General features: G+C 42.2%; 1 protein-coding gene across 1 annotated transcript in view; it reads right to left on the bottom strand.

Annotated features, from left to right (window-relative positions):
• Positions 1-2,041: 2,041 nt before the first annotated feature.
• The window catches only part of LOC103136554 (genetic suppressor element 1-like), a 27,656-nt gene continuing 16,605 nt past the window's right edge, over positions 2,042-13,092 (bottom strand). Inside the window, exons 5-15 of the mRNA XM_007549859.2 lie at positions 11,847-12,014; positions 11,361-11,731; positions 9,816-10,146; positions 7,645-8,288; positions 6,673-6,785; positions 6,307-6,577; positions 5,247-5,360; positions 4,677-5,051; positions 3,901-4,245; positions 3,343-3,446; positions 2,042-2,997 (exon numbers count right to left, since the gene is read on the bottom strand). Of these exons, the coding sequence (XP_007549921.1) occupies positions 2,857-2,997; positions 3,343-3,446; positions 3,901-4,245; positions 4,677-5,051; positions 5,247-5,360; positions 6,307-6,577; positions 6,673-6,785; positions 7,645-8,288; positions 9,816-10,146; positions 11,361-11,731; positions 11,847-12,014 (2,977 nt within the window). The 3' untranslated portion in view covers positions 2,042-2,856. The remainder of the gene's footprint in view (positions 2,998-3,342; positions 3,447-3,900; positions 4,246-4,676; positions 5,052-5,246; positions 5,361-6,306; positions 6,578-6,672; positions 6,786-7,644; positions 8,289-9,815; positions 10,147-11,360; positions 11,732-11,846; positions 12,015-13,092) is intronic.

Genomic DNA, 13,092 nt, shown 5'->3' with positions numbered 1-13,092 from the left:
GCTGCTGTGGAAAAGTAATAGACTGCACTTTTAAATTCTCATCTAGTTTAGGCCTTGCTCATTAAAAAAAAAAACAAAAACAAAAAAAACAATCAGTTTTGAATGAAGTCATTTGTGATCGGATAAATTTATTTAATGTGATCTCTAAGACTTATTTTGAAGGTGTGACGTACTGCAGACACTTGGATGTGAAGTCCCTGATTGCTAATGTTCCAACGTGTGGACCGCAACTCATTCACATGCTCCCAAATTACTGAGGCACTTGGAAGTGATGTAGGGTTCGTGTGGCATAATTGTGCTTCAGTCTTAGTCAAAAATCCCCTTTTAGTACATCTAAAATTATTTCTCCTGTTTTTGTTTTTTTTTGAAAGGCTTCATATGTTTTTACATCAACACCTTAAAAACGACAGTCATGTCAGTGATGGCCTCCAGGGTTTCAGATGGCACATTCAGCCCTGAAACTCAGGCTGAATGATTCTGATGGTGAAAGTAGTCGGTGAACTACTGGTCAGATTTCAGGGCAGAGGAGAGGTTGTAAACATATATGCAATGTAAAAAGAAAAAACAAAAAACCTTTGTAATCAGGTCCAGCTTAATTACATGTGTGATTTTGTGGCTGATATTTAGAACATGATGACAGCGTTGGGCAACATTGGGATCCTTCAAAAAAAAAAAAAAAAGGTCAAGAGAAATGGAAGATTCTTGATGGAAAGTTTGGCTCTCCAATTACAACTTTAATCAAAGTCAAGATTGTAAAATCCTTCAAATGTATTTTTTTTTTTGGCACCGTGTCCTTTAATGGCTGTTTGATAAGGGCTTAATTTTGTAAGGTGTAATTATTGAAGTGGCTTCAAAGCGGTCTTAAAAACTAAACGAGTCAATACCTAAAGTATTAAGAAGCAGTTTCATCTGCTGGCTGCTTATGAGACTCTTTATATATAAACTGTAAAGGTGCATCTCAAAAAAAATTAGACCACCACTGAAGAGTTTTTTTCTGTAATTCATTTAAAAAGCTAGCAAGAATAGTAATGGCACCCCAGTGATGATTTGGGGTGCTATGGCATCTGCCCCTGTTGGTCTTTGTTTTTTTTTCCATGTCAGCATCTACCATAACATTTTAGAGCACTTTATGTTTAGCTTTATGGAGATGCTGATTTCATCTTCCAGCAGGACTACCTACACTGAGTAAAGTACCTTTATCTAACTAAGGACTACTACTGTGATTCAATGAGCAGCAAACTGTCATCCGACAGGGAATATTTGAAGTATTGTCAAGAGGAAGATGGGAGACTCAACAATTCACACCAGCTGACGGCGCCTATCAAAGCAAACCTGAACACCTCATCAGAACCAGAGACTCCATGTCACGCTGCCCAGACACAGTGATTCACGCAAAAGGAGCCCTGACCAAGTTTCGAGTGCAGATGCTGTACTGTAGAATAAAAGTTTTTTTTAATGTCTGTTTTTAAAGTTTTTTTTTAATTAGCTGGAAACCATAATCAACATTAACCAAAAATATTTCCTTGAAATAGATCACTCTACATGTAATAATCTCTAAAATATGACTTTGCCTTTGTGAATTGAATAACTGAATTAAATTAAATTCTCCAGGATATTTTTAAAGTGTTGAGATGCACCTGTACATCATTGTTAAGTCTGATTTATGGGTGAAGATATGATTAACTAGTCATGCCAGCAGCAGTGAAGCATAGCAGAGGAGGAGGGGGAAACACGGGCATGTTGCTGTGCAGCATGGGGGCGGCGTGTCTCTGGGTCCCTGAGCCAGCTTTGCTGAGCTCAGAGGCCAGATGAGGTGGGGCTGTGGCTGGGTCTCAGCTGCTCTGAGTCCGGACAGGAAGAACACAGGAGCGCGTCCTGCTTTCACTCCATCTGTGAAACATCTCAGAGTGAGCTTTTTCTGGCCAGCAGCAGCAAAAAAAAAAAAAAAGAAAAGAAAAAACAACAACAAAACAAAACAAACACTAAAAGCAAGGCTTTTTTTAACCCCCTTCCACCCCCCCCAAAAAAAAGCATAAACATATAAAAATGGCAGGCTTTTCTTTTAAAAGAACAATGATTAAAGTAATAAAAACATACAAAATTCATTTAAGTCTTCATATTATGTACAATACAAGGCTGAAGCACCCTTTAAAATTCTTATTTTCAAACTTTCTATTTTGAAATAAAACATTTCCGTAATTCTTTTCAAAAAAATGTACATTTTCTAAGGTTTTCCCTAATTTGAATAGTTCTTTGTTGTAACACAGTACCAACAGGTAGTTCTTCAGCTTTTATTCTTAAGTGCATTTCCAGTTCAAAAGCTCATGTGGCCGCTGTGGTAAAAATCTGTCCCAACTGGCCGGAAGCCTTCGTTTGGAGATTTGGAGCTTTCAAGTCTTGTGATGAAACCCCTCGAGGGGCAAAGGGGGGCAAGCTGCTCCTTCATTGGCAGGATTGTCTGTGTGGCTGTGGTGGTGAGGGATGCAGGAACTAAACAGCAGAGCAGCAGGAGCTAAAGAATGTGACTAGCAGGCATTTGCTTGTAACTGTGTGTTGATCTTCAGGTTCTCCTGCCTCTCTGATCTCTGGGTTGGCTACATTGGCACGCATCAGTGGCTTTTGGAGCAGTCCCTGGCAAGCAACAGTCCAAAGACTAACTGTTCTTCAATGAATGGTCCTGTCTCTTGTGCATTCACCTGTTTATTCATTCGCTTAAGCCGTTTAATTCACTAATCCTATCTAGCCAGCCACATTCCCCTCCACGAAAGCCACGAGGATGAGGCCGTGAAAAAATAAACTCTAAGTCTGAAGGGGAGGCGGACGGGAGCGGGGGGTCTTCAGGTTGGCATGTCGGGGTCACCTTGGAGGGTATCCTTTGTAATGGCTGCCTCTCGGCCAGTGTGTCTGCGGGAGTGTCAGACACTTCCTGAAGTGCTCCAGCTCTGCTTGTAGCTTCTCCCGCTCCACTGCCAGCTTCTGTCTCTGCGACATCAGCTCCTGAGCGACAGAGGAGGAGTCAAGTGTTACAAAGGATGTAGATAAGGAACAAATGAAAGTCACTCATTCATGTCTCTAAGACATTACTGAATAAATGATTGTTTTTTTTTTTTTTCAGGTCTCTCTGTTTGTTTATGTAAAAAAAAGTATTTCGCATCCTTATGACTCTGGGTCAGTAACCCTTCATAACCAATCTTTACCCCCATTCTGTACTTTCTGACATCTAAACTAATATTTTGTACTATATTAGTTTACTTGAGCTAATATAGTAGGGGTATGCAGTAGACCCCGGGTATTATCATAATGTTCTGCGTGTGTGTGTGTGTGAGTGTGTGTGTGTCTTACCCCCATAGTGTGAGACAGCTGCTCAGCAGTCAGACTGAGGTTGTAGTTCTGAGCTTCTAGTCTTCGACACTGGCTCTGTAATACTTGTCTCTCCAAAGTTTGCTCTGTCAGATAAAGCAGGAGGTGGAGAAAGAAACAGATAACGGCGTTACAGTTAGAAGTTAAGGGCAGTGAAAAGTTTGCCATGTTCAGCTGTAGGTGCAAGTCTTCCTATTTCAAGGTGACAGGAAACCACCTATAAGAATGTGTCAGCTACACACACCTGAAGAGCAAATACCTCCCTCTAGTGGCAGAGGAATGCTACAACAACATATGTTGACAGAACATATATTTTTATTTAATTTCTTGAATTTTTGATATATTAACAGTAAGCTGAACTCTAAATTTATAACTTTTAACCAGTTTATATCTGGTCTCTGACAAAATACCACAATGTACTCTAATTAGCGATACCAAAGGCATTTAATTGACTGATTTTAAAAGTCGAAAATTGTTCATCTACACAGATTGATTTTATGTCACCAGTGTCATCACTGTATATATTATGGTGCTGCTTACCTTCAACATATTCATGATATGCTTCAAATATAGATTCGATTCCCTGCCACTTGGGAACCGGAGCCTCCTCTTCCTCCTCATCATCTTCCTCTTCTGAGTCATCTGGACCAGACAGGTCCTCCCTCATCACTGCTGCCTCCTTGTGGAGGGGCAATGGAAAGTGCTGTCCATTGGGCTGAGGGTGGGAGAGGGAGTGGGAAAGGGGCAGGGGAAATGGTGGTGCATTCGAGTGAGGCTGGGAAAGTGGCTGAGGCGGACGGCTAGGGGCGCTCTGAAGCTCGGGAATGTTATAGTGGACCAAGGACTCCTGGAGGTGAGATGAATCCGACACATTTGCTCCCACTCCTGAAGATAAGAAAAAAAAAAAAAAAAAAAAAAACAGGAGACAAAAATACAACTAATGAGTAATTTCCATTAAGATTTTTTTCTTTATTACCACAGGGTAACTCATGTTGCAGTAATTTTACAGTATTTCTAACAAATTATGCAGAGATTTACAAACATATTTCTCTTTTTATTTTACATCAAACAACATCACATCTTTTCTGTACATGTAAATCTTTTTGTTTTGAGCTGCAAGTGAGAGCACAACTAATCGCTTACATTTAGTACTAAAAATATTGGATTTCTTGCACAAAATAGATGTTCATATTTTATCTTCCAGCTCAATTAAGTGTTCAGTGATTAAAGTGACCATTGCACATGTAATTAAGCCTCAGACTTTTACTGAACTGACATTGTGCATTAAAATTACGTTTGCACACAAAGATTGTTACCTTTGTGTTTCTGCAGAGCTTTTTGAGTGGACTGAAGAACAGATTCATGGAACTGCTGGGCGAATTCCTCCGGGGTGAAGCTGTCCCAGGGTTTTGTGCGGCCATTGACGCTGTGAACTCCCTCTTTAGCCTGCAGGGGGAGTGGCGGCCGCAAGCTGTTGAGCAAGCTGGAGTTCCTCTTCGGGACGGGTCCCTCGCCGGGCCCCCGGGCCTTATCTGGATAGACAGCTGGGGAGGGGGGGGCCTTTGGCCGTAAGGTATCCCCAACGGGTTTTGGATGACCATTGGGGGATGCTGGGCAATGTGACGGAGGACTATGCTGTCTGACATTATGGTGGTCTTCAGATTCAGAGGAGTGCTGAGTAAATGCTGGATCTGCAATTGTTTCAGCAAATGTTATCATGATGAGGTCAAGATCCACATTACCACTCCTGTGGCTCCGCACTCAGAGACAACTACTGTACATGAATTTACAGCTATTCAAATATGTAAGAAAAAAAGTTTAGGAAAAGCCTTTTAAAAACTTAAGTGATGAAAAAGTGAGTGATTATTCAGTGACAGGCATCTTACCAGAAACATGTGCTGGAGGACTCTTGCACAGTGGATGAGGTGCATGTCTGATTGTATCCAAGGTCACACTTTTTTCTTTAATGGCTTGAAGCAGTTCCACCACTCTTTCATTGTCTACAAGAAAACAGTTTAACATTACTCATGTCTGTGATGTTCATTTACCGTTACTGATACACTAGAGTTAGTCTGCCTAATCTGCGAATCTACAGATTCAGCCTGGACTCCCAGTTCAGACATGTACACCGTCTTTGACAAAACCATTTAAGCTTTTAAAGACATCTTGGACACAGTTTAAAAAAATGCAAGGTTTTGACGATAATTCTTCATTTGAATGCTGAGGAACAAATAAAGAAAAGCTGATAAATAAAGGGCTTAGAGAATTGTAATTCTTCAAACGTTTGTGCGCAAACCGCTTTGCCAAGTCCTCCCATCTAACTGGGGCAAAGCAAAAGTTAGTCATAGTGCACACACTGCTCAATACACGCTGCATATAACGTAGGGATATGTAGTTGACATCATTTTTTGACCCTTTTATAATTTCCTTTGAGGCTCGAGTCAGCATGTTCATAGGAGTGGAGTGCAAATAAGCCCAACAGAGCTCATCTGAAGTGAAGCATCAGCAGGCTGCAGAACAGACTGCATCTGACTTCTGCTTTTTAAGATCCAAATGAACATCGTTCTGCTGAAATGAGATGCCCAAGACGAAACAAAAGAAATGGATGTAGATTTTTTTTGGGTCAGGCTAATGACCTGAGTCAAGTTTTTTGTTCTTGTGTTTTTAACTCTAAAATAACAATTTTAGAAAATATATTAAAGCACAGTGAAAACAAAACAGGCTGGGTTTACCTTGACCATTTTAAGATGACTTTTTTTTTATATAAATTGCACAAATTTATTTAGTTTTTGTCATTATTTTGTTTTTAAATTTTTGCCTAACAATTTTTAGAAGGACAAATGGAAAAAAAAAATCATGCTATTCTATTTTATACTTGTTGAAGAAATTTTTGATAATAAAGTAACTAAAAAGAGATGTATAAGTATCCCTCCTCTGCAGACTGACCTTTTCTCTCCTGCACGGTGACATGAGAGAGTTTGAACATGGTGAGAAATCGCTTCTTGTCCTCCAGTTCTGGTGCTCGGTCCATTTCCTCCGGAGTGAAGCGCGTGCTGAGCTGAGCGGGAGGGGGTGGGGGCGTGCGCTTGGACTGTGAAGCAGGAGGTGAAGGGCTGCGTTCCCTGAGCATTCTCCTCCTTTTCCTTCTCTTTTGCTGCACGAGCTCATCACGCCGGCTCACGGTGGTCAGGCTGTACATGGTCAGAAACTCTAATTTCTGCATGGAAGCAAATCAGTAAAACGTGCTTAGTTTTGTACTATGATCACTTGTGTTGTCGTTTGCCAGGTTAAAGAGTAGAGAGCATATTTTACCTCTGTGGAGTCATCTAGTTTCAGTGGGGGCTGCTCTGCTACCCTCCTGAGATGGGCTCTCACCTCCTCCTCATCACTCTCATCATATGAGTCATCCAGCTCATAGTAGTAACCTGTGGAAACAGTGTCACAATATTTTACTGCCTCTTGTAAAAATGTCAGACTATGAGATGTGACGTAGGGGAGACTGGGGCAAGTTGAGTCAAAAGTGTAAGCAGAGTGACCCCTTGTTGCTAGGAAATGGTTAAAAAAACAAACAAACAAAAAAAACAGATCATGTGACCAAATAGTTGTCTGTGAAGTTAAGAACCACACTGGTAAAGTTGTTAGACTTTACCAAAAAAAATTAAAAACATTGTGTATCATATGTTCCATAAGAATTGTGTTTAGAATATGATACATATTTTAAAACATGTCTTACTACAACATGAAGTCATAAGCTAAAGATAAAAGTGTAGCATTTTAGCTGTAGGCAGAAAAAGTTGAAATGGCTTTGGGGTAAGTTGAGCCAGTGGAAGAAATTCTGGAACAAGGATTCAGTTCTAGCACTTTCTTTCTAAATGTTAAAGTTTGCTTCCAAAGCCCAATAAAATGTTTTTATCTTATCAGTAATTTGCAACAAGAACAAAAAAGTTATTGAACCCGATGAATTGTGTATAACAAATAAAATGCGCAGGAGTGGAAAGACAGACTTATTTATGGTAGGAGGAGATGCATGATTGGTGGGCTTGAGTTGATGGGAGGATGAGTGTGTGTGTTTATGCTGTTCCATGAGATAACTTTATTGGACATGCTATGTTATCGAAACGGACATCTGTACATTCATTCTGATAGCTCGAAGGGATGCACAATATAAATAAGTTAGCGATCAAACTAAGGCTGCCTTGATGTAGTGATCCTAAATATGAAAAATGGCTCATCTTATCCCAGTCTCTTCTACTTCCAAGCAGGAAGTATTCCTTTCATGAATACCTTTCTCTCTGGCCTCCCTTCTCCTCTTCTCCTCCAGGTCCAGCTTACTGACAGGCTTTCGGTGCTGCTGCAGGAACTCATCATAGATCAGCGCCATGTCTGGGCCCGGCCCCTGCGATGTTAGTGGTCCGATCCCAGCTCCTGCTGTCATTCCGAGACTTTGTCCATGCCTGCTGTGCACTGGATGTCCCTGCAGGTTCTTCAGTCCAGCATGGATTTTTAAGCTTCCCTCCATTTCGTACTGACTTGGCAAAGACATGGACGCCCTCTGCTGGCTGAGGAAGGACTGGGTGGATTTCTCCAGATCGGCAAGGAAGGTTCCGTGCTCAGAGAGCACTAGAGGAGTTCTGTGAGGTGGGTATTTCTCAATCACCGCCATGTCTCTCCTTCGAGTTCCGTCTTCATATTTAGAGGGCCCCTGGGGGCCCCGACTGAGCTCAAAGTGGCCCATCCCTGAGGGCTCGTGGCTCCGTCTGGATTCTGAGGCAGTTTCTATGAGAGAGGCGGGGTTCCACAGGGTGGTTGGTGGTGGCGGGTGGTGTTCACGTGGGGGCTGTGGAGGTTTGGGCGAGATGAGAGGTGGAGGGGCGCCTAAGTGGGGGTGATGTTCTCTGCTTCCTGGCTCATGGTGGTTTTGCATGGACCTGCAGGCAGGAAATTTTAAACGTCAAATGCATAAATAAAACACAATTTCTCTCCCCCCCCAAAAAAGTATTTCCTATCAAACACACAGAACAGAGACACACAGCAGAGCCCATGTGCTGTGCCTGCTTCCTCTCAGCCCTGTCAGTGTGTCTGCACTGCAGCGTTATCAAACCCAGACAGAGTAGCCCTGAGCAGAGAAAGGATGTGGCCAAGGCACACACTTTCCTCCCAACACACAGGCCGTTTTTTTTTTATCTGTTAGGCCTTTGTAGTGAGGCATGCACAGCAGAGCTGTGTATGAAAGAAGAGGCCAGTGGAAAAGTCCTCCTGATGAGGTGCCAGAAAAGAAAACATCAACACATGAATGGTAAAACAAATTAATTTTATAAAACAACAAACAAATTATAACAGTTCTAAAAACTGCTATAGAGTTGTTAAATTAATGGTAACTGGCAAGAAGGAAGAACACTTGGCTGATGGACATTTCTTTCCCAAATATATTTTCAAATGAAAATGTGGAAGTATTACACACACTGCATGACTAGTTTAATTATCTATACATGCTGTTTGGGTGTATGTGAATAAGCAAACTGCGTCTTATCTGCAATCTGCAGCCTTTGAGCTGTGATTATGTGATTACACTGAAGGGTTACTGATAGTGCGCGCGTGTTTGTTTGTAATACCTTGTGGGGACGATTTTCCTGACATATACTACGTTGTGGGGACCAAATGCTCCCTTGTGGGGACCGGAGCCTGGTCCCCACAAGGGGAAACCCTGTTTTTGGGTCAGGGGTCAGAGTTAGGACTAAGGTATGAATTGAGTTTTGGTTAGGGTTAGGGTTAGGTATGTGATGGATAGGGTTAGGAAAAGGGTAAAGGTAAGGTTTAGGGTGTAGAAATGAATGGAAGTCAATGGAAAGTCCCCACAAAGATAGCAACACAAACGTGTGTGTGTGTGTGTGTGTGTGTGTGTCTCCAGACCTGCCATTAACCACAACCCTTACCTCTGAATCACGAGCAACACAAACACAGCCACCCTCACAATGAGAGGTAGGTACCAGGCTAATCCTGTGTATGGTTGAGAGGATTAGGCCTTTGTGTGTGTCCAAGTAGTCTGACTCCCTGCATGTTTGAAACCCTTATCAATTCCTGCTCATAAACAGGAGTCATAAGGATTCAACATTACTATCGTCATCAGCTCCTATGCGTAGTAGTCTTTTCTTCGTTGCAACACTAGAAGAAAGTCTAAAGGGAAGTAGAGCAGATGCCATGTTCCAGAAATGGTTCATCTTTTTCCTGGAACTGCCTAAGCCAAACTCAATGCCAGCCTGGATTTAGAACTGCAGAACACAGCGATCACTGTCCCGACAGGCTAACAGAAGTGAACAAAAATCTCACTATTTGTGCGTTTTGTTGCAACAGATCCCAGAATGCTTTGTTTTCATCAGATAAGAGAAAAAAAAAAAAACAATTGTGCAATCACCGAAAGCACTGCCACGGCACACGGCTTGAGAGTGTTAGCTCACCTGTGAGCGTCTGTCCTGTGATCCGGTACGTCAGCGGGCCGACTCAGGTCCAGATGCTGCTCCAGAACCTGCTGGCGGAATTCAGACACCTGGGACTGGCGATCCTCTTTCTCTTGCCTCAGCCTGCGTTGCCGTGCCAACCATCTCTCCTCCTCGTTGGCCCTCTGCGTGATCAATGAGGCGGCGAGACCCGTGCCCACAGCGCCAGAGCCCATGTAGAGGGCATGGTTGGAGATCAGACTGGAAACGTGATGATGAGGTTGGACCATTGATGGGTGGATTCCAGGCGGTACTGGTTTGGGAGCTGGAAGAGCAGGCTCTTTGGCTTTCTCTGCAGCAAGGACAGCAAGAATCATTTTTATACATTTATATGAAAATGTAAATATATACAAATAGCAACTACTTAATCTCTCAGTTCAATTAATAAAGTAAGGTGTTATTTCTTAATAAAGTGTGCTTTGCTCATAATATCAGGTGAATGCTACACTGTCATGATCTTTTATCATTAGTGAACAATATATTTTATCATATTTTGCTAGCTTGTCACTTCAGCATGCATCTCATTTGCATAGTTGATGTGTCTTGTTTTTTTGCAACACATGTAAAATTAAAATAAAGATTAAAACTGCTGAAGCAAAATCAATATAATCAACAGGCCACTTTAAAGACTTGTGGGTTACATATTTGTTCTCACTAATTTGAGGAAACTATGTGTGCTTAAGCAACATTAAAATAAGCAATTTTATTTTGTGCACCAGATAAAAATAGGTATTTAACTGAAATGAGTCATCTAGTGAGAATAACCCAAAACAGACGGTGCAATTGTTCCAACTATTTTTACTCCTTAGTTCAACTCCCTACAACTCAGTTTAATTTATGTAGAACTAAATTACAAATGTAATCTGAAAACAAATAAATCCAATTTATATCAAGCTCCATGAATCCAAATTCATTGTAAATGAATCTGATTCATTCCAGCAAACCTACATGGTAAGGTACAAGGTGATGTGATCATATATACCCAATGGTAAAACATTAAGTAAGACAAGCTGATTGTGCTTAGGTGAGGACTTTTCTAAAATCTGTCATCCAGAGGACATGGCGAGAGAAACAACTTCCATTTTGCAGCAAAAAAAAAGAAAAACATCTGCTTCTACCATGAGAGCAACAATAAATGCTTCACTCAAACTGTGATTTAGTACAGTCCTAGTGTTACGTTCCATATTTTAACTGATGTATGAAGTGGCCTACTCAATGTGTTTTGTTTTTAAAACTATATTTTTTGCTTGTGAGATCCTGACTATTCAGTAATAAATCCATACAAAATAAGAATTTGTTAAAATACTTTTTTTTTTTAAATCTTCTTCCTCACTGTAAACGATAAGCCCATCTGTGAACTGGTTTTGTCTGAGTAACAGTCCAGAGGTCAGCATATCCATTTGTTTTCAGAAAATATTGAGCATAAGTTTGATCTAAGCTGTTTCAGTGTTTATAAGCAACATGACTGCAGCTCTTGGAGGCGACAAGGGGAGCATGGACACATACCAGCCCGGTTAGGGGTCAGCCTCTCAGGCTTGCTTCGTTCCTCCTGTCCTCTCATGGAGTGGAGCTCCGCCAGATAGTGGTTCTCCATGGCCTTGGACGCCTGCAGCTCCTTCTCCCTCAGAGCTCTCTCCTTCTGCCTCTCCAGCTCCTTCTCCCTCTCCTTTTCCTTCTCGCGCTCCCGTTCCCGTTCGCGCTCCCGTTCCCGTTCGCGCTCCCTCTCCCTCTCGAGCTCCTTCTCCCGTTCCCGTTCGCGCTCGCGTTCCCTCTCGCGCTCCTTCTCCCGCTCGGCCTCGCGCTCCCTTTCTTTTTCACGTTCGCGCTCTCGTTCGCGTTCCCTCTCTCGCTGTCGCAGCTCATCTTCCAGCTGGAGTCTGGAAAAACAAATTGCACAAGGAAACAAAACAATGTCAGCAAAATTAGAAGACAACACGTAATTGCGACACACTGCTGAGATATGCTCTATGCATTTACCAAGGGGGACTTTACCTCTCAGACTGCAGTGCTGATAATGAAGGGTGTGCAAAATCTCCAGGGTAGCGGACGCCTGGTAGGTGCATGTGAACAGCAGAAGGATGGAGGGGGGGTAAAGCTCCCCCTGCTGGCAGTGGATAGAAAGGTGACCTTAAAGCAGAGAGGCAGAACGGGTCATCCATCCTGGGATACGAGGATTACAAGAAAAAAAAAGGAAAGAAAAAGAACGTCAGTCAGTCTCTTCATGTGACAGTGCAGCTTTTACTTTCATTAACCTGTCTGCCTCCCTCTCCCAAAGAAGCAACATCCCTGGGTCTTCCATCTTTTCCAGGAGGCAGCAGTATCTGTCAGCTAAGCTCCATCACCACACAGGAACCATGAAAAGACAGCGCTGGATGTTGATGCACAGCTTATGTGTACGTGTGTGACATCCACAGCCCACCCCTCATTAAATCCATTATGAAGGAGTGTGTGTGATGGGTACTGCAATCCTATGATGTTAGATGACAGACTAGGGGCATGTAGCCAGTGAGAGAGCCTAAAGCAAGAGAAGTCCTTCTCAGCATGCACACAATCATGAGGGAAATGCATTTAAAAGTGTTGCTGCACAAGATTTGGAAAAAAATGCACAATTACAACATTTTATATAAAGATTGCGATGATGACATTCGTTGCAATTCGCCAGTTTTTTTCTCCACTGTTCCGTTTCATTTCTGTAATCAAAATGTTTCCGCAGCTTTTCCAGAGATTTAGCAACTCGCATACAAAAATTTATATCAGGTATGGGCACCAAAGGAAGAGAGGCCATTCAACTAGACAAATATGCTGCTGGGTGACACAGTGTGAATGCATTGAAATCTAAATGTGATCCTGATAAATGGATTCAGGCAGTCTTCAGGCATCGACTTTTTTTGGGGGCAAAATGAATGTACGTAGCTGAAAATAGACACCAACATCGGTAGCCTACAAGGTACTTGTTTAGCTTAAGGTTCTGTATTGATATTAGCTAGTCATATTTTAGCTAACATTACCTGCATCCAACAGCTTCACTCAACTCAGTCGGTTAGTTTGAAGGGAAAAACTGTGAAAAGTTCTTTGCGTTTTGCTGGTTTGCTGCCGTGATTCTAACACAAACCTACGTAGCTCCGCCCAGCAGCAGCAGGTCTCCTTCACAGGTGGAAACCCAGCGCAAGCGTCGTAACGCTCATGTTGCGTTTAAAGGCGGCTCGGAAAAACAGGTTACAACATGTTAACAACGGAT

This window comes from Poecilia formosa, unplaced genomic scaffold, assembly GCF_000485575.1.
Source record: "Poecilia formosa unplaced genomic scaffold, Poecilia_formosa-5.1.2 Scaffold33, whole genome shotgun sequence".
In the NCBI taxonomy this organism is placed as follows: domain Eukaryota; kingdom Metazoa; phylum Chordata; class Actinopteri; order Cyprinodontiformes; family Poeciliidae; genus Poecilia; species Poecilia formosa.
Note: the sequence above shows the minus strand (reverse complement) of the source record. Positions and strands in the feature narration are given on the sequence as shown.